The sequence below is a fragment of the Sphaeramia orbicularis genome, chromosome 16 (assembly GCF_902148855.1).
Source record: "Sphaeramia orbicularis chromosome 16, fSphaOr1.1, whole genome shotgun sequence".
NCBI lineage: Eukaryota > Metazoa > Chordata > Actinopteri > Kurtiformes > Apogonidae > Sphaeramia > Sphaeramia orbicularis.
The window spans coordinates 54,471,342-54,498,711 of NC_043972.1; the positions used below are offsets into that span (position 1 = coordinate 54,471,342).

The 27,370-nt window shown below is 39.5% G+C and overlaps 6 protein-coding genes across 13 annotated transcripts in view; 3 read left to right on the forward strand and 3 right to left on the reverse strand.

Annotated features, from left to right (window-relative positions):
• LOC115436253 (zinc finger protein 883-like) overlaps positions 1–27,370 on the forward strand; it is a 445,178-nt gene that overhangs the window by 246,171 nt on the left and 171,637 nt on the right. The gene's annotated exons all lie outside the window — the stretch shown is intronic.
• Positions 1–27,370, reverse strand: part of LOC115435234 (NACHT, LRR and PYD domains-containing protein 5-like) — a 753,056-nt gene that overhangs the window by 158,187 nt on the left and 567,499 nt on the right.
• LOC115436315 (zinc finger protein 239-like) overlaps positions 1–27,370 on the reverse strand; it is a 364,410-nt gene that overhangs the window by 100,600 nt on the left and 236,440 nt on the right. The window lies entirely within an intron of this gene.
• The window catches only part of LOC115436265 (zinc finger protein 345-like), a 356,130-nt gene continuing 329,411 nt past the window's right edge, over positions 652–27,370 (reverse strand). For 2 of the 7 annotated variants that reach the window (XM_030159059.1, XM_030159060.1), the window contains one exon: positions 1,829–3,493. In XM_030159059.1, coding sequence (XP_030014919.1) covers positions 1,884–3,413 — 1,530 coding nt within the window. In that variant the 5' untranslated portion in view covers positions 3,414–3,493 and the 3' untranslated portion in view covers positions 1,829–1,883. Of the gene's footprint in view, positions 3,494–12,105; positions 12,171–12,270; positions 12,347–27,370 lie in introns of those variants that run through there. The other 5 variants (XM_030159062.1, XM_030159064.1, XM_030159065.1 and 2 more) reach the window with 5 other exon arrangements.
• LOC115436266 (zinc finger protein 665-like) lies at positions 13,009–24,971 on the forward strand. Of its 2 annotated transcripts, XM_030159068.1 has the most exons (3): positions 13,009–13,038; positions 13,183–13,253; positions 22,746–24,971. In XM_030159068.1, the coding sequence occupies exon 3, from the start codon at positions 22,826–22,828 to the stop codon at positions 24,341–24,343; it is 1,518 nt and encodes a 505-aa protein (XP_030014928.1). In that variant the 5' UTR covers positions 13,009–13,038; positions 13,183–13,253; positions 22,746–22,825; the 3' UTR covers positions 24,344–24,971. The 2 variants fall into 2 exon arrangements, with proteins under 2 accessions (XP_030014928.1, XP_030014927.1); XM_030159067.1 differs by having other exon boundaries at positions 13,036–13,253.
• LOC115436292 (zinc finger protein 239-like) overlaps positions 14,193–27,370 on the forward strand; it is a 324,079-nt gene continuing 310,901 nt past the window's right edge. The window contains exon 1 of the mRNA XM_030159122.1: positions 14,193–14,507. The gene's annotated coding sequence lies outside the window, so the exon portion shown is untranslated. The remainder of the gene's footprint in view (positions 14,508–27,370) is intronic.

Here is a 27,370-nt window from a genome sequence, read left to right on the forward strand (position 1 = left end):
TGGGTCCAATTACTGCAAAAAATGGACTAAAATACTGTCAAAATAGTACAAATACATGTTCACAGTGAAGTAAAGATGGAGAAAGAGCTGAGAATAACATCAAATACCATTAAAAATAAAGATAAAATCTAATATCCAAATCCAATAACCTCTGTAAAATACAACGGGGTATTAGGGCCACATAAGAAAAGAAATACACTACGAGAAGAAAGTCGGAAAACATTGAGATAAAACCCATAATTTTATGTGAACAAAGTCGAATAAAAGAGTCATAATTTTATGAGAATAAAACCATAATATTATGAGAATAATGTTGTAATTTACAAACAGGTGAGAAAAATATCATAAATTACAGAATAAAGTCGTACCCACTCGTTGCATAATGTAGAACTTGGAACATTTTGTGAGGTTCTACTTTCATTTGGGGTTTATGCACAAAGGCCAAATACTGAGCCTATTAACCCCGCCCACCATCAACACATTAGCATTAGTTGTCTGCTCCAACAGAAGTGAAAGTTCCAATTAGCCCCGCCCACCATCAACACATTAGCATTAGTTGTCCGCTCCAACAGAAGTGAAAGTTGATACTTTGCTTGTTGCGTTCGCTGTAACTGGAAACTGTCATCAACAAGGCTTAAGGCTTACAATTTATAAATTATGACTTTTTAATCGTATAATTGCAAATTTATTCTCAAAATATTCCAACCACAAAATTATTTTCGTTAAATTGTGTTGTTTTTTTTTGTTAAACTACGATTTTATTTTTGGAAAATTACAGGTTCTATCTCAATATTTTGAGACTTTCTTCTTGTAGTGACTTGTGTTTTTATTTTCTTATGTGGCCCATATACACCATTGTAGTAAAGCTAACTGTATTTGGACAGCTTCCTTACCCCATAGAATTCTGATCGGAATCAGCGCTGAAATAAAAACTGTAGAGAACATCTGTAATCAGTCGGAATCAGATTATTTCATTACAAATGTCTAATGCATGGCAGTGAAGTTCCCTCCTCAGTCTGATTTCAATGCATCCACTGAAACAGAAGAAGATGGAATTCACCGTAGGGTTCTATACAGGCGCCGTAGGGTTCTATACAGACACTGTAGGGTTCTATAGACGCTGTAGGGTTCTATACAGGCGCCGTAGGGTTCTATACAGACATTGCAGGGTTCTATACAGACACTGTAGGGTTTTATAGATGCCATAGGGTTCTATACGAACAATGTCGGGTTCTATAGACGCTGTACGGTTCTATACAGACAATGCAGGGTTCTATATAGACACTGTAGGGTTCTATAGATGCCGTAGGGTTCTATACAGACAATGCAGGGTTCTATAGGCGCCGTATCGTTCTATACAGGCACTGTAAAGTTCAATAAAGATGATGTAGGGTTCTATACAGGCACTGTAGGGTTCTATACGGATGCCTTGGGGTTCTAAAATGGTGCCATAGGGTTCTATATAGGCACTGTAGGGTTTTATACAGGTGCTGTAGGGCTCTATAGACGTGCTGTAGGGTTCTATACAGGTAGGATGCTGTTATGGACTGTTTGATGTCTTGTTCACACAGACAGACCAGTGATCCTGGTCCAGGTTCTGTTCAGTGCTGTGTGAAACCTTACTTTGGTAGATTACTCTCAGTATTTTAATCTGTCAAAATGACCAATGGCCTTCAGAATTTTCCGTCATCTTTAAAAAAAAAATCTGTCAGTAACAGAATATTTCTGCTTATCGCGACCTCTGACTGATTCAATGTCCACAAAGTCAATCAGAAGTAGTATCTGAATAGAAACCTGGTACTTAATGACCTCCACTAGTTGAACTTTTCTTCCTGGTGGTAGGTGGAGCTTCTGTAATGTCACTGTTTTGTGAAGGTGGTGCATTAGAGCACGCTTCTGTACTCTGAAGACAACAAAACACAGCTTTCAGTCTGGTGTTTGTCTTCACATCTGGATCCTGTGAAGCCTGATCTGGAGGTTTTGAAGTCTGATGTTCCTGTCAGAAGAAGTGGTTGCTGCTGGTTCAGACACACTGTGTTTCTTCTTGTCATCTGATGCTGAGGTACTGTTTGGTCCAGACGCTGATGATTCACATCTTCGCTGATGATGGGAGAGAGAAGATCATGTTCAGATTGAGGAGAATCTGTTTGGACATTGATAACACTCCAACTGTTTTGACGCTGATTGTCTAGAGTCTTACTTTTTGTACAACTGTTCAGTTTTTGTCTTGACTGGAAATGTTGGACACATTCGTGTTTGGTACATTGTGAACCTATGATAAAAGAACTGTCACCAAAACTACACTGGTTGGGATTCTCTCCAATATGGGTCCGTTGGTGATACTTGTAAGAGGAAGATGACCAGAATATCTTTGTGCACCTATCACAAGGGTACATCAACTTCTTGTGGTGAACACGGCGATGAGAATGTAAAGCAGATGAGGATATGAAAGTCTTTCCACACTGCTCACAGTCATATGGTCTTTCGCCAGTGTGGGTGCGTTGATGGTATTTAAGCCCACTCATAGTGCTGAAAGCCTTCCCACACTGGTTACAATCAAATGGTCTTTCTCCAGTGTGGATGCGTTGGTGGATTTTTAGATCATTTGCTATGATAAAAGTTTTTCCACACTGGTCACAGCTATATGGTCTTTTTCCAGTGTGGATGCGTTGATGCCTTTTAAAAGCACTTGCTATGGTAAAAGTCTTCCCACACTGGTCACAGTAATATGGTCTTTCTCCAGTGTGGATGCGTAGATGTTCTTTCAGCACACTCATTGTGGTAAAAGTCTTCCCACACTGGTCACAGTTATATGGTTTTTCTCCAGTGTGGATGCGTTGGTGAATTTTTAAGTGACTTGCTATAGTGAAAGTCTTCCCACACTGGTGACAGTAATATGGTCTTTCTCCAGTGTGGATGCGCAGGTGAATTTTTAAGTGATTTGCTATAGTGAAAGTCTTCCCACACTGGTAACAGTAATATGGTCTTTCTCCAGTGTGGATGCGTTGATGGTCCTTCAGCCCGCTCATTGTGGTGAAAGTCTTTCCACACTGGTCACAGTCACATGGTCTTTCTCCAGTGTGGATGAGTAGGTGCTTCTTCAGCCCACTCATTCTGGTGAAAGTCTTCCCACACTGCTCACAGTAATATGGTTTTTCTCCAGTGTGGACACGTTGGTGTTCCTTCAGCCCACTCATTGTGGTGAAAGTCTTTCCACACTGGTCACAGTCACATGGTCTTTCTCCAGTGTGGATGAGTAGGTGTTTCTTCAGCCCACTCATTCTGGTGAAAGTCTTCCCACACTGGTCACAGTGATATGGTTTTTCTCCAGTGTGGATGCGTTGGTGTTCCTTCAGCACACTCATTCTGGTGAAAGTCTTTCCACACTGGTAACAGGTGGGTCTTCCATCCATTTTTGCTGGAATCAGGTGATCTTGGTCTTCCTCCAGATAGAACTTTTAGGTTTCAGTTCAAATCCACCTTTTGCTTCTTTCTACAAGAAAACACACAGAAACAGAAGAGGTGGTCACTGAAATGCAATAGAACAGAACAAACACATCTGTCTGAAACCAGATTCAGCAGATAGACAAAGTCAACTAGTCAACTACTAATCGATGAAACATTTTCAAGACAACCAATATTTGATGGTTTCTCCTTAAGAGATGTGTATGAGACCAGAAAAAAAAAAAATGACAGAAATATTAAAATATGTTAAAAATGTCAGGTTCTCTCCAGTGTTGGCACATTCTTCAAATAGTTACAAAATCACAAAACACTGAAAATAACTGTTTACTTTGTTCACTGTAACTAAATTAGTTTAATTAAATGCATTATTAGGGTCTATTAGGGTCTTAGTGCTGAGAATTGGCAGCAAAGGTCCTATTGTATCTATAATGTTCTATTCCTCTTCTTCTCCTTCTTCTTCTTATTATTATTCTAAAGCTTTGCAGGAAGTTTCAAGGGCCTGAATATGCATGAAAACTAAATATTCTTATTGTGCATTTGAAAATTGATGCAGATTCATCAATGTACAAATGTGTTCTTTTGTACTAGCAGTTGTATTAGTAGTATATTCACTGTAAATGCTTGTATTTGTAGTAGTAGTATATCCACTGCTAATACTTGGATTTGTAGCATGGGTGTTATTAGCCCATTTTTGGGGGTGCTGCACCCCTAAATTGATTCCCAGCACCCCAAAAATATTTTAAGGTTGCTGAAATTTTTCTTTTTTCTTGTTTACTTTATGTCCATTCTTAACATGCTAGAAAAATGTCAAAACTATATACAGTACATGGTTGAAATGTAAAATTTTAACAACAAGAATACAGCACCCCCCCCCCCCCCCCCCCCCCCCATCTTGTCTTGAAAATGGTTTGATCCACTCCATCTCTCCTCCCTTTTCCTGACTCGGACTCTGGGCTCCACCTGTACAGAGCAGTGCACAGGCGCTGCCTTCTACAGTTGGGTTCAGTAGTGGAGGAAGTACCTGGTTTAAACCAGAACATTTGTTTACTTCTACCACTTAATACCAACACATTATTAACACCAGTCCCTATTTTTGCTGCATCGAAACCACTGTTTATGCTGTTAGGTGGGAGTTAGCTGTTGCTTTTTCTAGCTAGGAAACATTCCATGTGGTTCAGTCCACCTCTGTCCTCTGTTTGAACTGGACTGAGAGAAGCTGCTGTTGTGTCTGTGCATGCGTTCAGATTAAAGACAAGGTGATACTGACTTTATCTGACTGGATGAACATTAACTCCTAGTGTGTGTGTGTGCAGACAAGAACATACATTGCTTTTTTTCTAAAAAAATAAAAAAAAAAGCCAGACTCAGGTAAGAGCATAAGATCAACTTGTGTAACCTCATTTTCCACAGCACTAAATATTCTATTACAATGATATTGTAAGTTGGATAAATGTACCAGTTTATATCTCTTATTAGATATAAAACACATTGTTTGGTTATTTGCCTTTTGGTTAAAGTACAAAGAGAGACAGGGAAACAGAGAAACACTGAACATATACACTGGTCTACAGTTTTTTAGAAATTATCTGCCTCAGATTAAATGTGCAAAATGTTATGTATTTTAATCAGATTAATTGGAAAACAAATGACAGAAGTGCTGGTTTGCTGATGTTTTAACGGTATATGATGAAGTGTTATTCCACATATATATTGGTTTATGTACATTTATACAACAGATTTATAAATGTTCCAGTGATAGAACCTGTTGGTGCCATTTATATTATTTATAAATTTTTTTGGATAATGGTAAATCAAAATAAGGCCAATGGTCATATTGATTAATGAATTATGATTGATTTCATATTGTTTTCAGCTGCTCACGCCCTCCTCCTGGTCAGACTGTCCTCCTCCTGTGATTAGGGAGAGAGGACAGCTGGTTCTGCCCTTGGTCTGACTGTCATCTGTGCTTGTGCTAGGAAAATGAAAGATACAGCCACTGTGGCTACATTAGTAGAAATGAGTGTAGCTACAAAAAGCCACAGCCAGTCTGGGTCCCTGCAGCGGGGTGTGTAGCAAAGCTCCCCTGGGAAATTTTGGGGAAAATTAAGTCTTTTTCCTGCATTCGGGTGCATTTTAAGTTTAAAAATATGTTAAATCTGGCTTCAGTTTCATACAAAAAAAATCATAAAAAATTAACTTAAGTCAACATTTTCATCTAAACTATTTTTATTTCTAATCTAATGTATAACAAAACAATAAATGATACTTATAAATACAATTATTCTGACCACTGATGTTCATGAGATTCAATATGAGATTCAATATACAATAAATTTACCAGTGAGACATGATTTATCATAAAGTCATGTGGTAATTAAATATGGACTCTTGAAATTATTTTATTTAGACTAGAAAGTACTCCTGCCCAGACTAGAATGTACATGGACTGATTACTAATTTAAACTTTGATATCTTAAATAATTGACTTCTTTTCAACTATTTGACAATGGACAGATCCATAGGTAGATCATCACAGGTGTTTTCAGCCTCCTGACCCCGATCCTTTGGCACTACAGCCCTGATGTCTGCAGCTGTGGCTTCTGATAGTTTTTCTACAAGGGCTTGGCCCTTTGCAAATAGGCCTATCCACTGTTATATCCACTGTTAATGCTTGTATTTGTAGTAGAGATCGACCGATTATCGGCTGGGCCGATTATCGGCGCCGATATTTGGAAATTTGACGTATATCGGTATCGGCCTTTTTTTAATCCGACGGGCCGATATTAAGAAATCAATTTAAAACTGGGTTATTTTCGGCTCAGATGCAGCCGCGCCTCTCTCTCTCTCTCTCTCTCTCTCCTGCACTATCCACTCTGCACCCTCTGATTGGTTGAGGCTGAAGCTGTCCTCACACACAGACTGGGACTGACTAAGGATGAGACTGTGTTCTATACATTTTCTCCATTACTAATACATAGAGCGTTTAGAGCCAGACTGATGAACTAATGTTCTGGTAAAAGCTCATCCGACTCCACCTTAGCGTGCTTCCCTAAAACAAGTGAACTGAGTTTTTTTACACGCTCTCTCTTAATCCCACACACATGCTTTTCAATCACAGACTGTTTCCATCTCCATCTTATCAGCAGTCTAATTCACACACATGTCAGGAGGTAATCTGTGTTAGCAGAGCTGCTGCTAATGTTTACTCTGCTCTGACGTTCTTCTGAAACATTAGTAGTAGTTATCAGATGTAGAGCACAGGGATGTTTAGTACAGTTTCAGACGAGTTTTCTGCGTTTACCTTTGACAAGTGTTTTCTCTCCGGAGCTTCTCACACGAGAAAACTTCGCCTCTCTGCGGTGGGTACCCTTCCGCGTCAAAATCTGACATGGAAGGGGTACCCACCTGCGTCAAATAGTGCTGCTATGGGGCTCTGACCGCATGCATCGATTTCTGACTATTTGGGATGAGACTGTGTTGGTATGTAATGTAATAGTGTGTGTTTGCGTTAAAGTCACATGAAGAACTCTACAACTCACAACTACTAATGTTGCTGTGAGCTTTCTAGTCCTATGATCTGAAAATTAAAGTGAAGATGAGACAGTCAAATTCAGAAGTGATTTATCTGAACATGGTGGAACATTCTAAATCCTGTGTGTACTCATTAAAGCCCTAAAGGCTGTTTGTGTTCTGTCAGGAGTTTTAATTGCACTCATAGCAACTATTATACTTTTTATGTAGCTTTTGTCATATTAATCATTAATAATGTAGCAACATAGTTTTGAATGACAGGGTCCCTGCTATCGCATGGTAAAATATAAAATTTAATAATGAAATCAACTTAAGGCTTCCCAAATGCTGTAATAAATGAAGCATAATGAGTTGAGCAGATGTCAGCATGTGGCCCAAGAGTTTACAAGAGTCTCCCTGTATTTTTGTTGTGTTTGAACTTAAAACAAAGATAAGTCATTATAGTTATATTTAAATTTTACTTTATTTACTATGGAAAAATTTAAGGGCACTATTTATTTAAGCTTTTATTCAACTCTATAAGAGATGCTTCTGAGTCTAGGAAATCCATGCACTTCTGGAGCGATTATTTTCTATTTGTTTGATTAAATAAACATGTTTTAGGCATTTAAATGAAGTTCAGTGTTGGCATTATACAAAATTTTTCACGCCAATTTTTACACTTTTACTGCAAATGAATATCGGCTCCAAATATCGGTTATCGGCCTCCTCTAACTACTAATAATCGGTATTGGTATCGGCCCTGAAAAACCCATATCGGTCAATCTCTAATTTGTAGCAGTAGTAGTATATCCGCTGTTAATACTTGTACTTATTGTAGTAGTACATCCACTGTTAATACTTGTATTTGTAGTAGTAGTATATCCACTGTTAATGCTTATATTTGTAGCAGTAGTAGTATATCCACTGTTAATACTTGCATTTATTGTAGTAGTACATCCACTGTTAATACTTGTATTTGTAGTAGTAGCATATCCACTGTTAATACTTGTATTCGTAGTAGTAGTATATCCACTGTTAATACTTGTATTCATAGTAGTAGTAGTATATCCACTGTTAATACTTGTATTTGTAGTAGTAATATATCCATTGTTAATACTTGTATTTGTAGTAGTAGTATATCCACTGTTAATACTTGTATTCGTAGTAGTATATCCACCGTTAATACTTGTATTTGTAGTAGTAATATATCCACTGTTAATACTTGTATTTGTAGTAGTAGTTGTAGTATATCTGCTGTTAATACTTGTATTTATTGTAGTAGCATATCCACTGTTAATACTTGTATTTGTAGTAGTAGTATATCCACTGTTAATACTTGTATTTGTAGTAGTAGTATATCCACTGTTAATACTTGTATTTGTAGTAGTAGTAGTATATCCGCTGTTAATATTTGTATTTATTGTAGTAGTATATCCACTGTTCATACTTGTATTTGTAGTAGTAGTAGTATATCCGCTGTTAATATTTGTATTTATTGTAGTAGTATATCCACTGTTAATACTTGTATTTGTAGTAGCAGTAGTATATCCACTGTTAACACACCCGGACTGGCCATAGGGAGGACTGGGAGTTTTCCCGAAGCGCCGGTCTGGGAATGGCCTGCTGGCCTGTGTCTCCCTCTCCATCTCCCGTTTCTTTTTTCTTTTTTTTTTCAAGGCTGCCGCCGTTGCAGCTATCTTGAGCTTTCACTCTAAATCTTGGAGGCAGGGCAGGCCAATCAGAGGCCACACAGGCCAGTAGTGTGTGAGGAGGAAAAGACGACTGGTTTGTTTCGATTAACACCCGCCCCGTAGGCGGGCCTATCAACCACAGGCAACGTGTGTATGGAGAAAGGGATGTGTGACGTGTGTCTGTCACCTGCTGCAGTGTTTGTGTGTGTGTAGCATACGGGAAAGGAGATAAGTTAACTTCGTCGAAGATGGACCCCAAACCGTACAAAAAAAGAGAAAAGGTGGTGCCGAAAGGGAAAGAGAGAAAAAAAGAAAGGCGCTGGAGGATGACACGGCCAAATGTCTAAAACTCACCAATTTATTCAGCCCTCCCCCCAGTCAGGGTGCCATTAATTCATCTGCAAGTAAGTTTGCTAACTTAAAAAAACTACACTGGTTGTCAGCATGAGGGTCAGGGGAAATGGTGGTGTACACTTTTATGGTATTTGGTATTTTGAGCCCTCAACATTGTCTGCCAGACACCTGTCAGTGGCTTAGGTTAAGGCTATGACCAGGATTTAGTTAGGTGTTGCCTTGAAGTAGAGATATAGAGGGTTCAAAATTCCATTGAGCCCCTTTTACAAAGTGTAAATATGTAACCAACTAAGCCTTGCCTGGAAATTAAAATAAAGATTATGATTTTAAAATCACTGATTTACAAGCCACGTTTTTATTGTTGTTTACTACATTTGAATTTATTTCAGATATAATAAGGCTGTCCCCTCATAGCTGATTAATTGCTAGATTTGGACTGAGTTGTCTTTGTTTATTAGGTTATATTGTCAGTTACAAATAAAAGCTATATGCCAATGAGGCAGTTGATATTCTACATGACATGACTTATTCTGTGTAGCTGTTATATTGGCACTACTTATTATGTACAATATTGATTCTCTTCCATTAAAGTAGAACTATTGCAAATACAGCAGTAACTGAAATATGCAATAAATTGGTTGAGGGGAGCCATTACTAAACGTATATGTGAGAAGCAATCAAAATGTAGCTGTAGTGTGTGGAGCAAATGCAAAATTTCTTTTTGTTATGAGACAAACCAGCCCAGCGCTCAGCCCCACCTCCTCAACAGGTATGAGCATGAGCATACTATGGAGGATGTTGACATCAGATACGCTGCACCAGCGGCCCCATGACCTATTGGCCCAACAAAGAATTAGAATTTGTGATAATGCTACTTTTTGTGTGATAACGGGTTTTGCTGAGGATTGTTGTGTTGCTGTATTTACCTGCCCAAACAAAAAATTTAATGTAGGCTATATTCCAACTCTAAACTGTACAGTTGGTTCCATATTTGGACTTCTATTTCACTGTGTGGGTGTGTGTGTGTGTGTGTGTATGTGCATAAGTTCACTTGCTTTCGTACATGTGTGCGCCCACACATGCGTGCCAGTTTGCATGTGTTGTGTGCATACGTGCTATTGTATGTTTAATAAGGCTGTCCCTCTGTGGATTAATTGTTAGGTTTGGTCCTAGCTTTGCTATCTGAAGAGTTATTTCACCTGTCTTGTCTACAGTATTCTTTCATTTGATCATCAGTATGTTTAAAGACTGAAAGGAATATTTTGTATTGACCTGTATTTGCTATAGTGTTAATAATAGACCTTTTTACATGGTAATGACATGGTATGTCATGTTTTGTTCCAAAATATTTGGTGAGTCAGTCAATAATACCTCCACAGATGGGTCATGCCCTGAAAATATCCATGTGGCATTAGGGTGAGTGTTGTAGTGACTATTATACCTATACTGGAGTGCATATTTGTTTTGAGCCAGCCAAAAACATACTTTTGTGTGTGTGCGTGGATGCGTGCCCATGAACGTTGGTGTTGGTGTGAACAAGCGTGTGTGGGCAAGGCCAGGGTGGCCTGGTTACATGACTGACTCCTGGCCTGAAAAAGTCGCCGAGTCCGGCCCTGACTGTTAATACTTGTATTTGTAGTAGTAGTAGTACATCCACTGTTAATACTTGTATTTGTAGTAGTAGTACATCCACTGTTAATACTTGTATTTATAGTAATTGTACATCCACTGTCAATTCTTGTATTTATAGTAGTAGTATATCCACTGTTAATACCTTTATTTGTAGTAGTAGTATATCCGCTGTTAATACCTGTATTTGTAGTAGTAGTATATCCACTGTTAATACTTGTATTTGTAGTAGTAGTACATCCACTGTTAGTACTTGTATTTGTAGTAGTAGTATATCTGCTGTTAATACTTGTATTTGTAGAAGTAGTTTATCCACTGTTAATACTTGTATTTGTAGTAGTAGTATTAACACTTATGTACATTTCTTCTAGTTATTGGTAATTATTCTTACACCAGCTGTTCTAGTTTTTAATAGTTCTACTTCTGTTTGTTGTTCATACATGTGTCTCCCCCTACCCATCCCTAATCTTTTTCTCTCTCTCTGTTTCTCTCTCTCATGTAATAGGGCTGGAATCTCAGGGTACCTCACAATACAAAACAACAGAGTGAGACAAAGGCAGAGAGAAATTCATTCAGAATATTTACAGTTGTTCATTAAACAATTCATGAAAATATGATTGTGTTTCACTTTCTGTTTGTGTGTCCAGTGGTGTATATTTGTGACACTGAATGAGTTGATCTGGAAAATGGTCAAACAAGCTCCACTATGACCTACCCAAATACTGATTTTCCCACAAAATAAAAAAAAAAAAACACTCAGGAATCCTTAGTAGGACTTATAATCACACGCTATTAACGCCCCCGCCCCCCCCCCCAAGAGATATATGTTATGTCCATAAGGTGCCATCTTTAATGCACATTTGTATGTTTGATGTTTACATGTTAATATTTGAATGTTCTCGCAACAGAAAGTACCTTGTGCCTGTTATTGTATTCGTTTACTTGTTTCAACATACAACTTAGTTAAATTATTTCAGTGTGTGTGTATAAGTACGTTTTGAACATTTTGAGCACATTTTAACAATAACGTGATAATAAAACCGTGATATGAAATGTTCTTATGGTTTCATCTCTAGGTCAAACCCATCGATCACAGCCAGTTTGTCAGCATACCGTTGTCTTTCAGCAGAGTTCAGAGATTGAAAACAGTCTACCATACATAAATGCGAAAAAATTGTCACTAATAATCTGTTTCAATTATCCATATCATTGTTAACAGTTACTAAACAAACACTACGTTTCTTTCCTTCACTTCACTTTTGTCTTACAATATGGTGGTGAAGTTGTTTACTTCCGGTAATACTACCTCACTCGCAGTGATCTATATCTTACTAGTCTGTAATCATAACCAGTCTAGGTAGTGGGTTAGTGCTCACTAACTAAACGTGAAGCCATTGTGTGGATGGAATCATTAGTGACTTGTCTGCAGACTATATTGCTTTGGGTTAAATACCATCCAAACTCACGTGACCGTCTCCGCTTCACTGCACGAGAGTTAGCAGCTCCGGTACCGGCTAACTATAGAGCACCGAGATATCCAGGAGGAAAAAGACTTGGGTAAATTTGAGCTCAAACTGTTCATAAGTATCAAAAGATGAGAATCTGTGTCCAAACCCACCGACTAACATCGAGTAGAATGAAGTTGGATGAACCCGCTTCACGGCTTGTCTCTGGCTCTAACAGCAAAAACAAAGGAGGAACTAACGGGACTGGCACTTCCTGGAATGACAACAGCTGCATTCTGATTGGTTGGTTACGGTCTTCTGAGTCGTCCATGTAAAGTATCGCGTGTCTCAATAACTGAACGAATTGTTGTTATTTAACGAATTGTTCAGTTACATCAATTTTGCTTTTTGAATAATGCCCTTAGTATTATTCAAAAAGCAAAACTGATATAGCATTTCCCGCGGTACAACTTTTTTTTCTTTTCTTTTTTTCCGCGGTACAACTCCCCTCAGCAGCAGCGCACTGATGACGTTTTCGAGCTGCGACGCACAGACCTGCAGACCAGAGGGATGGAATGGAGTCAGAGCCCACAGGTTGTGTGGAAATAACGTTTCTCCGTGACCCTCTGTGGATATAAGGAGGTCTGCGTAGGAGCCCGTATTGTTTTCAGGTGGATCTACATGATGGAATGGAGCGAGTGTTGAGTTTGAGCAGCTGTGAGACGGAGGAGTTGAACATGGAGCAGCATTAGTCCGGAGATAGCCCCAGGCAGCAGAGCCACAACCAGATGGAGGAGAGTCCCACGGCAGAGTGAAGGAAGTGTTCTACAGTCCGACTGGATAGAACAGCACAGGGAAAACTGTGGAGGGAGGGAGGGGGAGTGAGTGGGAAACCGGCAAAGGAGAAGAGAAACACAGGCAGCAGGTTAGAACTAAAACAGGTAACTCTAGTGCAGTGAAGCGGAGACGGTCACGTGACTTTGGATGGATTTCCTTTTCAGTCCTCGCGCTGCTTGAACATGCTCCGGTTGTTTAGTAAAGTTAAATGTTCATCCTGTTTTTTATTCCCATGTCTCCTGTTACAGTGGATGGAAATTCGGGCTGTCTGAGCTGCACTAACGTCCATGAGCAAAGTTCTATCCAACATCCCATTCTGGTGAGTGCACTGTGTTCTGTTTTCAATAAAAGCTCAAAAATAGCCGTGGGTTTCAGCTTTAGCCTTTGAATCACCGTGGCTGCTGCCTTCCATACACACAACAACAAAAGCACCTCCTGATTCTACCATACCGTGGTAAGGGTAATGTTCGACTGCCCTCTGGTGGTGAAACTGAATTGGTGCAAATCACTCCTGTCAACACATCCCTCTGTCTTTAGATCAGGGCTCTCAAACTCATTTTCTTTCAAGGGCCACATTCAGCCCAGTTTGATCTCAAGTGGACCGGACCAGTAAAATAATAGCATGATAACCTATAAATAATGACAACTCCAGATTTTTGTTGTGGTTTTAGTGCAAAAACCCCCCCGCAAAATTATGAAAATACTTACTTTTATAAACTATCCAAACAAAAAGCAGTGAATGACCTGAAAAAACTGAAATTTCCTAAGAAAAATAAGTACAATTTTAACAATATTATGCCTGAATTTATCATTTATACATGTGCATTATGGATCGGATCTACAAAGACCCTAAACACTTAGTAACAGGCAGAAAATTGTTAAAATTGTGCTGAATTTTCTTCAGACATTTCCGGTTCTTCATATTTGTTCAGGTTATTCACATTTTATTGTTTCAGGATAGTTTGTAAATGTAAATATTTTCATAATTTAATGTTATTTTTTGCGCTAAAACAAAGACAAACATTTGAAGTTGTCATTATTTACAAACATAATGTAACTTTTTTTTTTTTTTTTCACATCAAACCAAGAAGAAAATATGGAGTCATTATTTTTTGCAGGACATGATGCTATTATTTTACTTGTGATCATATTGGTCTGTATGTGGAACCTTAAGTAGAATTAGTTCGACAACCTTGATAGTGGAATTTTTGCACTTTGTAAATTCATCCCACGGACCGGATATTAACTTTTGGCGGGCAGTATTTGACCCCTGGGCCGCATGTTTGAGACCCCTGCTTTAGATGAAAACTGAATAATACCAATACAAGGCAATTACAGATTGTACTCTAGCATCTAAACTGACCTCATTATCAGATGTTTACACATGAACCACTTTGAACGTTCAACTCTGCATTAAGTGCATTTTTAGTTTGACCAAACAACATTTGTTATGTCTCTTAACTCATGTAAACTCATTTAACGATTCAGTCTATCAAGTGGTTTGACAGTGCGTCCTGATCTTCTGAGCACAGGTGATTGGTCACTTTGCTCAACACTGTCCTTAACAGGTGAGGTTGGTTCAGGCGTTGTGTTCTTGTAGTCCTCACACTGTCTGTCTTGCGTTCTTATTGTCTCCTGTGTACACAATAAACTCCTCCGCTTTCTCCTTAGTATCAGTCCATCTTCAGTTTGCACCTTGTATGATCTCGGCCTCACTTCCTCCAATACAGTTACTTTCTGTTCACAGATGTTTGTATCTTCTACTCTGACTGTGTCAATGAGTACAAGTGGTTTTAAACTTTTGGTGGACTTGTCATAGCTTACTTTTTGTCTCTTTTGCAGCAGTTTCATTTTGTCTTTCACTTGTTTGTGTTTCTTAGTAGTTGTATAAGGACCAGTGGTTCGTAGTTGTCTTCCCATAAGTATCTCTGCAGGAGTTTTACCATGTTCTACAGGTGAAGCTCTGTAACTCAGTAGTGCCAAATAAGGATCTGCCTTACTGTCTGGTGCTTTTTTGAGTAACTGTTTAACTATGTGTACCCCTTTCTCTGCTTTCCCATTAGACTGAGATTACAGTGGGCTTCAGGTCACATGTTTAAAGTCATATTCCTGAGCAAATAGTTTGAATTCTCTACAACTATAATAAGATCCATTGTCACTGTAAACAATCTGAGGTATGTCATGTCTTTAAAGATTGATTTCATGTGTGTTATTACACAAGTAGCAGACATGTTTAACAGTAGTGCCATCTCTGGATAGTTCGACATTTGATGCATGTGTCACAAGTTGTCTCCATTCTTTCTATATTTGTATTTATTCCTGGCCAATAGACTGCTGTTCTAGCTCTTGGTTTGCATTTCTCTATGCCTAGATGTCCCTCATGCAGTCTTTTTAACATTTCTTGTCTCAGTGAGTGTGGGATTATTACTCTGTCTTGTCTCAGTAAAAGTCCATTAACCACACTTAGCTCTGCTCGTATGTTGTAGTTTGGTTGGAAATCACCTCTTGGCCATTTTCCGTTTAATAGTGTTATTACTTTTTGCAGACAAGTGTGTTTTTGTGTCTCCCCTGCGGTTTGTTGAGATTTCATGTCCGACATAGGAAGTGACTTAGCTACCAGATTTACATGTAAATTGACATCCGTCTCTGTGGAGCTTTGCTCTGCGCTGTGGCCCTAGAGGGAGCATCTGCTAACACAGTGAGTTTACCTGGTGTGGAGATCAAGTTGAAGTCATAGCGTTGTAGCTTCATCATGAGTCTTTGAATGTGAGGAGATATTTCACTGAGGTTTTTCTTTATTATGGCTATCAACGACTTGTGATCTGTGTCCACCACAAATGTTGGTAACCCTTAGACATAGCTGTGAAACTTTTCAAATCCATACACTAGCCCTAAAGTCTCTTTTTCAATTTGGGTGGAGCAGACTTCTGATGCAGTCGTTGCTCTTGAGGCAGAGGCCAGTGGCCTCCAGTTGTCTCCCCAAACCTGTATGTTTATGTTTATGTTTGTGCATTTGGCAGATGCTTTTTTCCAAAGCGACTTACAGGGGAAAACCAATCAAATCACTCAATCAATCAAATTTTATTTATATAGCGCCAGATCACAACAAAAAAGTTATCTCATGACACTTTATATATAGAGTTGGTGAAAACCAGACTCTAAGCCAATTTACAGAAACCCAACAGAATCCTCCAGGAGCAAACACTTGTGACTGGTCACAGTGGTGAGGAAAAACTTCCCTTTAACAGCGGAAACCTCGAGCAGACCCAGACTCCTGGAGGATGGCCGTGTGCCTTGACCAGTTGGGGTTAAAGAGAGAGGGTGAAGAAAGAGAAAAAGAGAGAGCGATAGAGAAAGAGACTGGGGGAGAGGGGGAGTAGGGGGAGACACATGGAGGCAGTTGAGGATAAGTGAGTGGTGATGATGAGGGCATGGAAGTGGCAGGACCACCGCAGCCAGTCCAGAGATAATCCTGGAAGAATCTGTGATAATCCTGGGAAAAACCTTATTAGAATATTTAAAATGGAGTGTTTGAAAGTGCTAGGATAGGAGGTGCTCTCGGAAGAGCTGGGTCTTCAGGAGCTTCTTGAAGATAGGCAGGGATGACTCTGTTCTTGTAGCACTTGGTAGAGCGTTGCACCAATGTGGAACGACCCATGAAAAGAGCCTGGATTGTCTTGTGCAAGGTCTGGGGACCACCAGACAACGTTCCCCAGACGAGCGGAGTGGTCGTGGGGCAACATAAGCTTTTATCAGGGCACCTAAGTAGGTAGGAGCAGACCCACTGAGAATTTTGTAGACTAGGATTAAAGATTTGTATTTGATGCGGACAGCTATGGGTAGCCAGTGTAACTCAATGAGTAAGGGGGTGACATGTGCCCTTTTAGGCTGATTGAAGACCAGACGCGCTGCTGCATTCTGGACCATCATGGTCCAGAACCTGTAATAACACGGCTCCGATTCTGTCCTTTGATGAGTCTGTGGAAGTTCTTTATCTTTCCCCTCGGATCAAAATATGCACAGACTGGTTCTAAGGTCAATGTCTCTTTCAGTTTTGTTGCCACTCCTTTTCTAGTTTGTCATTCCATCTGAACTCACATCCATTGTGTAGTAGTTGTCTCAGGTGCAGTGTTTTTGAAGACAGGTTTGAAATGAATTTCCTGATAAAATTGATCATTCCCAGTACTCTTAGAACACCTTTTTTATCCTCAGGACGTGGCATATCCAGTGTCGCCTGTATTTTGTCCTTGTCCAGTTCTATGCCACCTGTTGTCAGCTTGTCTCCAAGCAAAGTGATTTCAGTCACTCCAAACTGACATTTTGCTCTGCTCGGTTTGAGTCCATACTTCTTGACTCCCTGCAGCACCTTACTGAGCCGGGAGACCACAGGAGGGCCGGCATCGCTCTTCAAATTCTTCTCCGCTTTCAGTCATCTCCATGTCTCAAAAGCATCTCCTATACACATCCTTGTTTTGTTTCTCACTCTGTTACAATGTATTTGGGAATGATAAGAGGCCTTTTTGATTTTTAGTAATGTCAGACATTTGTGATCAGAAATGTTCCAGATGCAGGTCAGTGGGAACTGGCAACCTGGATGCTGAAATGGTACTGACTTAGTGATTGGTAGATAGGTGATGGGCGGAGCATCAGACCAAAACACAAAATGACAATATAAACATTACTTGTGGGCTGACACTTAGCTTTTCAAATGTGAATATTGTGTCTGGACTACTACTGTCAGTGATATCAGTATTTGAAATGAACAGGATTCCTTGATGTCTGGTGACATTCAGGGCCATTTTATGATTACTGGGAACAGAATTCTTACATACAGCTCCTTTAAAGAAGGACTACAGGGACCAGAAAAGACAGCTTGGACACAGCAGCTGGCTGAAAAGAATCCCACATTTGGACCTGCTGGACTGGGTTTTAGGGGACAGGCCGGTGAATCAGACTACCGGTGCACTGAACTGGACCACAGCAGCCACGGACTAGTGGCTTTTGATTGTGGACGAATCCGTTCAAACAGCGGCAAATGATACTGGTAAGTTTTGTTTCTCAAATACATGGTTAATAGCTCACAAAAAGTCAACTTTAGAGATTAAAGAGGGCTACAAATGTTCCAGATGTTAAAATGCTAGCTAGTGGTATGCTAACAATCAGATGATAACATTTCCATGTTGTTGTCTCAGAAACGCTGTTTCCTGGGTGGGTTGATAAAAGGCAGAACTGAACCCAGTAGTTAACTGAACTGTGTTCCAGTACACAGGGTTATTGTTCACATTGGGGAGAACATGTCCAATTAAAGCACGGTTTCTTTGTTTTGTTCTTTACAGTTGTCCATGGATGAGGAGGCAGATTCACACCAACAGCACCTGGATTTTTCTTCCCTTTTGTAAAGTTTTTAAAACATTTTTTTTTTTTTAATTTGAGCCTTTTTTTTTCCTTCAGTGTGAATAAACCCATTTGAAATGCATAAAGTTCATTTTGTCCGTGTTTTTTTTCCTCACATAAACCTGGGTAACAGTACTGCTCTGCTGACCTCACTATTTATCTGTTTACATACTATCCTTACATTATGTTTCTACATATGTAATATAGAAACCCACATATTTATGTTTATCACACATGCCACAGAGTGAATGTGTGTTTTTCACCTCTGAATTGCGATGTAGACTTGTAAAGACAAGATCAGCACTTCCTCCTGATCAAGCGTTTCCCACACCAGACCCACAGTCACATGATCATGTTTTACGATGATGTAATGACTTGGCCCTGCTTGGCTCTTGGCTGATGGAAAAGCAAACTGGTTCTTTGGAGGCACCAGGCTGGAACCAGTTAAGGACTGGCTCTAGCACCAGCACTGAACTAGCACCAGGTTCAAGGTTATAATAGTTTTGGATTTTTCATTATAGTTTAGTTTTATTTAGTTTTGACTTTTTTTCTGTAATTCAGTTAGTTTTAATTAGTTTTTAGAGCAGGTTTGCTAGTTTTATTGGTTTTTTTTTTTCTAAATGCTTAGTTTTAGTTTAGTTTTAGTATTAGTTTTGAGTTTTTTCATGTCTTTTCTCTTCCTCGCTGTCGTATTTAGATAAATCCCGTGCAGGACTCTGCTGCTTTCTCCCAACTTTAGTCTCCATGTTTCCAGGTGGAGTTCGGACCAGAAGACCACTCTAAACGACAAGTGACGAGAAGTGACAGTCTGTGAAGTGACGTACGGTGCCACCAGCTAAAATTGCTCGAGTGAAATAAACCGATTTCATATCAATCCAACATTGACTAAGATGAAAACGAAGGGAATTTTATCCCTAATTTGTATAAATTTTGGTTAGTTTTGTAAACACACAATCCAGTTTCAGTTAGTTATCATTTTTTCTTTTAATTATAATTTTTATTTATTTCAGTTAACGAAAATGTTTTTCAGTTCTAATTTTCATCATTCGTTAACGATAATAACCTTGACCTGGTTCTTCTTGGTGGAAAAGGGGTATAAGTGTCTGAGATGACGTCTGCTTAAAGGTGGGGTCTGAGATCTTAGAAAAACGGTTCAAGCAAGCTACATTTTGAAGATACTCAGTTCAAAAGTCCAAACCCCTTTCTTCAGACGTCCCTCCGAAGCCACGCCTCCAGAGTAGTGTCACACGCAATGCTTGTTCCCGAGGGTTCACGAGCACTGCACGGCAACAATTCGCCGGCTGAGGCTCTGCTCTGCTCCATACCGGGGTTGGGCTCCGATGCCGTCTATGGTCCGATCCGGTCCGGCCGAACCATCTCCGACACCGGCTGAGGCTCCGTTCCCTGCTTCGCTCCCGTATGCCTCAGGCTTCTACCCTGACTACGGCCCCAGCTGAGCCTCCGGCTGGCGTATCCATGCATACCTCATTCAGTTTCCTCTAACACCCCCACTCTTCCACAACAGCCCCAGTTCAGACCTATGTGACTAATGTTACATTTTCTACTGTTTATGTCAGTGACAAAACAGTTTGCTGGTGAATTTTCCATCCTAATATAACCAATATAGCCAGGTTCTGGCTACGCTTCCTGTACAAGCGCTCCAGCCTCTGGGAACGCGAAGAGGGGTACGCGCAGAAGGGGGAAGGGGGGAGGGGTGAATGGCAGTTGAGTTTGATAGACATATCACTGTTCAATCATTTCGAGTGGGTACTCAAAATGATTGGATGGTGTTTTTTCAGTCCTGTCCATTCCACAGGTGACTGATTTTTTAAATTTTTGTTAGAGCATTTAATTAATTAGTTGTAATCGGGGTGTGAAGGGGATTTTAAGGAATATAGTAACAAATGTTCCAGAAAAACATCTCAGACCCCACCTTTAAACATATGGTGAGGTAATCATTACCCGTATGAGGGGAAAGTGTTGTCATTGGAAAGGGTGGGGCTTATTAGGATGAATCGCCATTTCTCCTTTAAAAGTTCGAGAGAAGAGTTCATCCTCTGAACTATCTGATTGATAACTAAGCAGAGATGACTGTTGGGCTGGTGTGTGTGTTTTATGTCTGTGCCTTGTTCTTTTCCCTTTGAGCTCTTATTTCTGTTCCCCCGTCTCCTACGTGCATCATATTACATTCTGTGCATTTGAAACATCTAGATGTCCACATACAGTCAAGGAAAAAAATCTTATGCCACCCTTGTTTTCTTCAATTTCTTGTGCATTTTAATGCCAGGGTACATTTGTTTGGACAAATATAATGAGAACAACAAAAATATCTCATAGTAGTTTAATTTCAGAGCTGATATCTATCCATTTAACATGTTTTCTTGATAATAACCAAAATCACTTCGGTTCTTCCATCAATATCTATGGCATTGTACTGACAAAAACAGTGCTTTTAGACATTCCATGTTTTCTTTTCTGTCTGTTTTAGTCACATGATACACACAGGAGTTAGTACTGGATTGTATAACCATTGTTTTTGATTACTTTTGATGGTCTAATCATTTTTTTCTGTGACTGTTTGTCCTCTGGGGGTATACATCTGTCTCTGTCGTCTTGTATGTCACAATGTCCTTTATAGCTGCCTTGATCATGGTCTTTTTTTTTTTTTCTTTTTTTTTTTTTTTTTTACATGTATTCATCCTTTGAGTCATATAAGTTGTCATCACCTTCCTATTCTGTAACTTCCAACCCATACACTCTATAGCTCTTCTCTCTCTCTCTCTCTCTCTCTCTCTCTCTCTCTCTCTCTCTCTCTCTCTCTCTCTCTCTCTCATTCGTCTTTTCTCTTTGCTTCATTTAAATTTCTTTTAACAATTTGCCTGGAGTTGTTTACTTCTTGTGGCTCACGTCCATCTCTGCCGCCATACTCCACAAGTCTCCAGATGTCAGTTTAGATATTTTCCGTTATATTATGTTCAGTTTCACACAAAATATGCCAACGATCTACACTATATTGCCAAATACAAGTATTAACAGTGGATATACTACTACTACAAATATAAGTATTAACAGAGGATGTACTACTACTACTACAACTGCTAGTAGAAAATAACTAATTTGTACATTGTTGAATCTCCATCATTTTTCAAATGTGCAATAAGAATATTGAGTTTTCACACATATTCAGGCCCTCAAAACTTCTCGCAACACTTTAGAATAAGAATAAGAATTGAGAACATTACAGATACAATAGGGCCTTTGCTGCCAATTCTCAGCACTTGGACCCTAATAATGCATTTAATTCATCTAATTTAGTTCCAGTGAAAAAAGTAAACAGTTATTTTCAGTGTTTTGTGATTTTGTAACTATTTAAAGAATGTCCGAACACTGGAGAGAACCTGACATTTTCAACATCTTTCAGTATTTCTGTTGTTATTTTCTGGTCTCATACACATCTCTTAAAGGTGGGGTCTGAGATGTTTTTCTGCAGCATTTGTTACTATATTCCTTAAAATCCCCTTCATACCCTGATTACAACTAAAAAATTAAATGCTCTAACACAAAAATTTAAAAAAAAATTAATCACCTGTGGAACGGACAGGACTGAATAAAGCACCATCCAATCATTTTGAGCACCCACTCGAAATGATTGAATGGTGATATGTCTATGAAACTCAACTGCCATTCACCCCTCCCCCCTTCCTCCCTCTACACGTACCCCTCTTCGAGCATGAATCGCGCGTTCCCAGAGGAAGCGCTTGTACAGGAAGCGAAGCCAGAACCTGGTTATATTAGTTATATTAGGATGGAAAGTTCACTGGCAAATTGTTTTGTCACTAACATAAATCACTAGGAAATGTAACATTAGTCACATAGGTCTGAACTGGGGCTGTTCTGGAAGAGTGGGGGTGTTAGAGGAGACTGAATGAGGTATGTATGGATACCTGAGCTGGAGGCTTAGCTGGGGCTGTAGTCAGTGTCAGAGGCTCAGCCCATGTAGGAGACGGAGGTGTGGCCGGACCCGGTCCGGACCGCATATGGAGTGGAGTCCAACCGGGTCCGGAGCAGCAGCCGGCAAATTGTTGCTATGCAGCGCTCGTGAACCCTCGGGAACAAGCATTACACGTGCCACTACTCTGGAGGCGTGGCTTCGGAGGGACGTCTGAAGAAAGGGGTTTGGACTTTTGAATTGAGTATTTTCAAAATATAGCTTGCTTGAACCGTTTTTCTAAGATCTCAGACCCCACCTTTAAGGAGAAACCATTATTTATGGGTTGTCTTGAAAATGTTTCATCGATTGCCTAACCAGTTGATTTTGTCTATCTGCTTAATCTGGTTCCAGACAGATGTGTTTGTTCTGTTCTGTTCCATTGCATTTCAGTGACCACCTCTTCTGTTTCTGTGTGCTTTCACATAGAAAGAAGCCAAAGTTGGATTTGAACTGACACCTAAACATTATATCTGGAGGAAGACCAAGATCACCTGATTCCAGCAAACATGGATGGAAGACCCACCTGTGACCAGTGTGGAAAGACTTTCACCACAATGAGTGCGATGAAGAAACACCAACGTATCCACACTGGAGAAAGACCATATGACTGTGATCAGTGTGGGAAGAATTTCACCACAATGAGTGGGCTGATTGAACACTTACGCATCCACACGGGAGAAAGACCATATGACTGTGAGCAGTGTGGGAATACTTTCACCAGAATGAGTGGGCTGAAGAAACACCTTCGCATCCACACAGGAGAGAGACCATATGACTGTGACCAGTGTGGGAAGACTTTCACCAGAATGAGTGGGCTGAAGGAACACTTATGCACCCACACTGGAGAAAGACCATATCACTGTGACCAGTGTGGAAAGACCTTCACTTTGGCAAGTAGGTTAAAAAGGCACCAACGTATCCACACGGGAGAAAGATCATATTACTGTGACCAGTGTGGGAAGACTTTGACCACAATGACTGGGCTAAAGGAACACTTACGCCTCCACACTGGAGAAAGACCATGTCACTGTGATCAGTGTGGGAAGACTTTGACCACAGTGACTGGGCTAAAAGAACACCTACGCATCCACACTGGAGAAAGACCTTATCACTGTGACCAGTGTGGGAAGACTTTCACTTTGGCAAGGAATTTAAAAAAGCATCAACGCAACCACACTGGAGAAAGACCATATTATTGTGACCAGTGTGGGAAGACTTTCACCTTGGCAGATAGTTTAAAAAAGCATCAACGCAGCCACACTGGGGAAAGATCACATGACTGTGACCAGTGTGGGAAGACTTTTATCTCAGCAGGTAACTTAAAAAGGCACCAACGCATCCACACTGGAGAAAGACCGTATGACTGTGACCAATGTGGGAAAGCTTTCACCAGTATTAGTTGTCTGAAGGAGCACTTACACATCCATACTGGAGAAAGACCATATCACTGTGACCAGTGTGGAAAGACTTTGACTACAATGAGGGGGCTGAAGAAACACCTACGTATCCACACTGGAGAAAGACCTTATCACTGTGACCAGTGTGGAAAGACTTTGACTACAATGAGTGGGCTGAAGGAACACCTTCGCATCCACACTGGAGAAAGACCATATAACTGTGACCAGTGTGGGAAGACTTTCACTTTGGCAAGTAATTTAAAAAAGCATCAACGTAGCCACACTGGAGAAAGACCATATCACTGTCATCAGTGTGGGAAGACTTTCATCTCAGCAAGTAACTTACAAAGGCACCAGCGCATCCACACGGGAGACAGACCATATAACTGTGACCAGTGTGGGAAGGCTTTCACCAGTATGAGTTGGCTGAAGGAACACCTACACATCCACACTGGAGAAAGACCGTATGACTGTGATCAGTGTGGGAAGACTTTCAGATTCTTGTCTACTTTACGTACTCACTGCCGTGTTCACCGCAAGAACTTGATGTACCCCTGTGATAGGTGCACGAAGGTATTCTGGTCATCTTCCTCTTACAGGTATCACCAACAGACCCATATTAGATAAAATCCCAACCAGTGCAGATCTGGAGACAGATCTTTTGTCAGAGGTTCACAATGTACCAAACATGAACGTGTCAAACATTTCCACAAAAGACAAAAACTAACAGTTGTACAAAAAGTAAGACTCTGGACAATCAGTGTCATAACACACCAAAACAGCTGGAGTGTTAGCAATGTCCAAACAGATTCTGGTGAATCTGAACATGATCTTCTCTCTCGAATCATCAGCGCAGATGTGAATCATCAACATCTGGACCAAACGGTACCTCAGCATCAGATGACAAGAAGAAACACAGTGTGTCTGAACCAGCAGCAACCACTTCTTCTGACAGGAACATCAGACTTCAAAACCTCCAGATCAGGCTTCACAGGATCCAGATGTGAAGACAAACACCAGACTGAAAGCTGTGTTTTGTTGTCTTCAGAGTACAGAACTGTGTTCTAATGCACCACCTTCACAAAACAGTGACATTACAGAAGCTCCACCTACCACCAGGAAGAAAAGTTCAACTAGTGGAGGTCAACAAGGACTTGGTTTCTATTCAGATACTACTTCTGATTGACTTTGTGGACATTGAATCAGTTGGAGGTCGCGTTAACCAAAAATATTCCGTCATTAACAGATTTTTTTTTTTTTAAAGATGACGGAAAATTCTGAAGGCTGTCCGTCATTTCAACAAATTAAAATACTGAGTGTAATCTACCAAAGAAAGGTTTCAAACAACACTGAACAGAACCTGGACCAGTATCGGTGGTCTGTCTGTGTCTGAACAAGGTTTCAAGCAGTCCATAACAGCATCCTACCCGTATAGAACCCTACAGCACCTGTATAGAATGCTATGGCACCTATAGAACCCTACATTGTCTGTATAGAACCCTACAGCATCTATAGAACCCTATAGCGAATTCCATCTTCTTCTGTTTCAGTGGATACATTGAAGTCAGACTGAGGAGGGAACTTCACTGCCATGCATTAGACATTTGTGATGAAATAATCTGATTCCGACTGATTCCAGATGTTCTCTACAGTTTTTATTTCAGCGCTGATTCTGATCAGAACTCTATGGGGTAAGGAAGCTGTCCAAATACAGTTAGCTTTACTACGATGGTGTATACGGGCCACATAAGAAAATAAAAATACAAGTCACTACGAGGAGAAAGTCTTTAAATATTGAGAGAAAACCTATAATTTTATGAAAATAAAGTCATAGTTTAACAAAAAAAAACAAAAAAACACAATTTAACGAAAATAATGTGCTTTTATGAGATTAAGGTTGTAATATTTTGAGGATAAATTTGCAATAATGCGATTAAAAAATTATAATTTATAAATTGTAAGCCTTCAGCCTTGTTGATGACAGTTTCCGGGTACAGCGAATGCAACAAGAGAAGCATCAACTTTCACTTCTGTCGGAGCGGACGACTAATGCTAATGTGTTGATGGTGGGCGGGGCTAATAGGCTCAGTATTTGGCCATAGTGCGTAAACCCCAAATGAAAGTGGAACCTTGCAAAATGTTCAGAGTTCTTCATGATGCAACAGTGGGTTCGACTTTATTCTGTAAATTCTGATAATTTTCACCTGTTTTTAAATTACGTCATTCTCATTATATTATGACTATTTTTTTATTCAACTTTGTTCTCATAAAATTATGGGTTTTATCTCAATATTTTACTATTTTTTTCTCGTAGTGTTTTTCTTTTCTTATGTGGCCCTAATACGCTGTCTTACTTTACAGAGGTTAGAGCGATAAATTGGATTATATCTCTATTTTTAATGGTATTTGATGTTATTCTCAGCTCTTTCTCCATCTTTACTTCACTGTGAACATGGACTTGTACTATTTCGACAGTGTTTTAGTCCATTTTTTGCAGTAATTGGACCCAAACCCCCTTTTCACCCTCAGTGTCCATGAAATGAACATGAATGAATCCAATACTGGCTGTGGCCTCCTCTGCTATATTCTGGATTTCAGATTTCATGCTGCTTTTCCTGTTTTAATGCTGCCTCTGTGCTTCCAACACACATTAGTTGACATTCAGTTGAAGCCAAATCAGTTCACTCCAGGTTTTCAGGGTTTGTATGATCTGCCCTTTCATTTGGTTCATTGGAACTTCACTTGATTAGCGGAAGTTGTTCAAGTGTTGATATGTTTTGGATTTTAACCCATAAAGACCCAGTGTTATTTTAGTGTCAGTTCCCAAATAAAATTTTCTCTATATTTGACTTTTATTAAGTGATTTATCAGCATTTATTCAAATATTATCCTCTGTCTTTTGCATGTTATCACTATAAATCCTGTATTTTCTGTATTTAATTCACGGATCATGTAGATGTTCATTAAAGCTCCAATTAAAGATGAGGGTTTTTATATCACAGACAAAATGAAGAAAAAGAGGTTTTGTTTTGTTTTTGTTTTGTTTGTTTTTTTAGCAAAACTAGATCAATAATTGAATGTAAAAACAAGTGTGTCCACCCACTGTCATTGATCCAACTCCATGGGTTTATTAGTTTTTCTTGAATTATGTTCAATTTGTGTCTTATTGTGTTCATGTTCATTTATTATAAATTCTTGTTGATTTTATTCATTAGTTTAGCTGTTTTTGTTCATTTTGTTGTTTATTTTTTTCTTTTATTCAATTTCTGTGTACATGTTTTGCTTATTTTTTTTCCACATTATTATTTTGTAGATTTTTGTTCATTTTTATTCTTTTTATCCACTGTCATGGATCCAAATCCATGGGTTTTACACACACAAAAACAAAACCTGGTGCACATATGATCTAAAAAAAAATTCCAAAACAAGTCACATAGCTGAGTCTGTTTTCAGTCCAAAATTAACAGTTTTTTTGTGAGAATTTAATGCTTTTTCTCAACATACGTGGCTGTAAAAACACTAAGTTTGGATTGTTTATGGAAAAAATGAACATAAATGAAATGTACTAGTATGTTCTGACACTTTCTGATGTGAATAAACTGATATTGACAAGTGTAATGTTGGAACTCTGATCAGTATCAGGTGGAGAACACA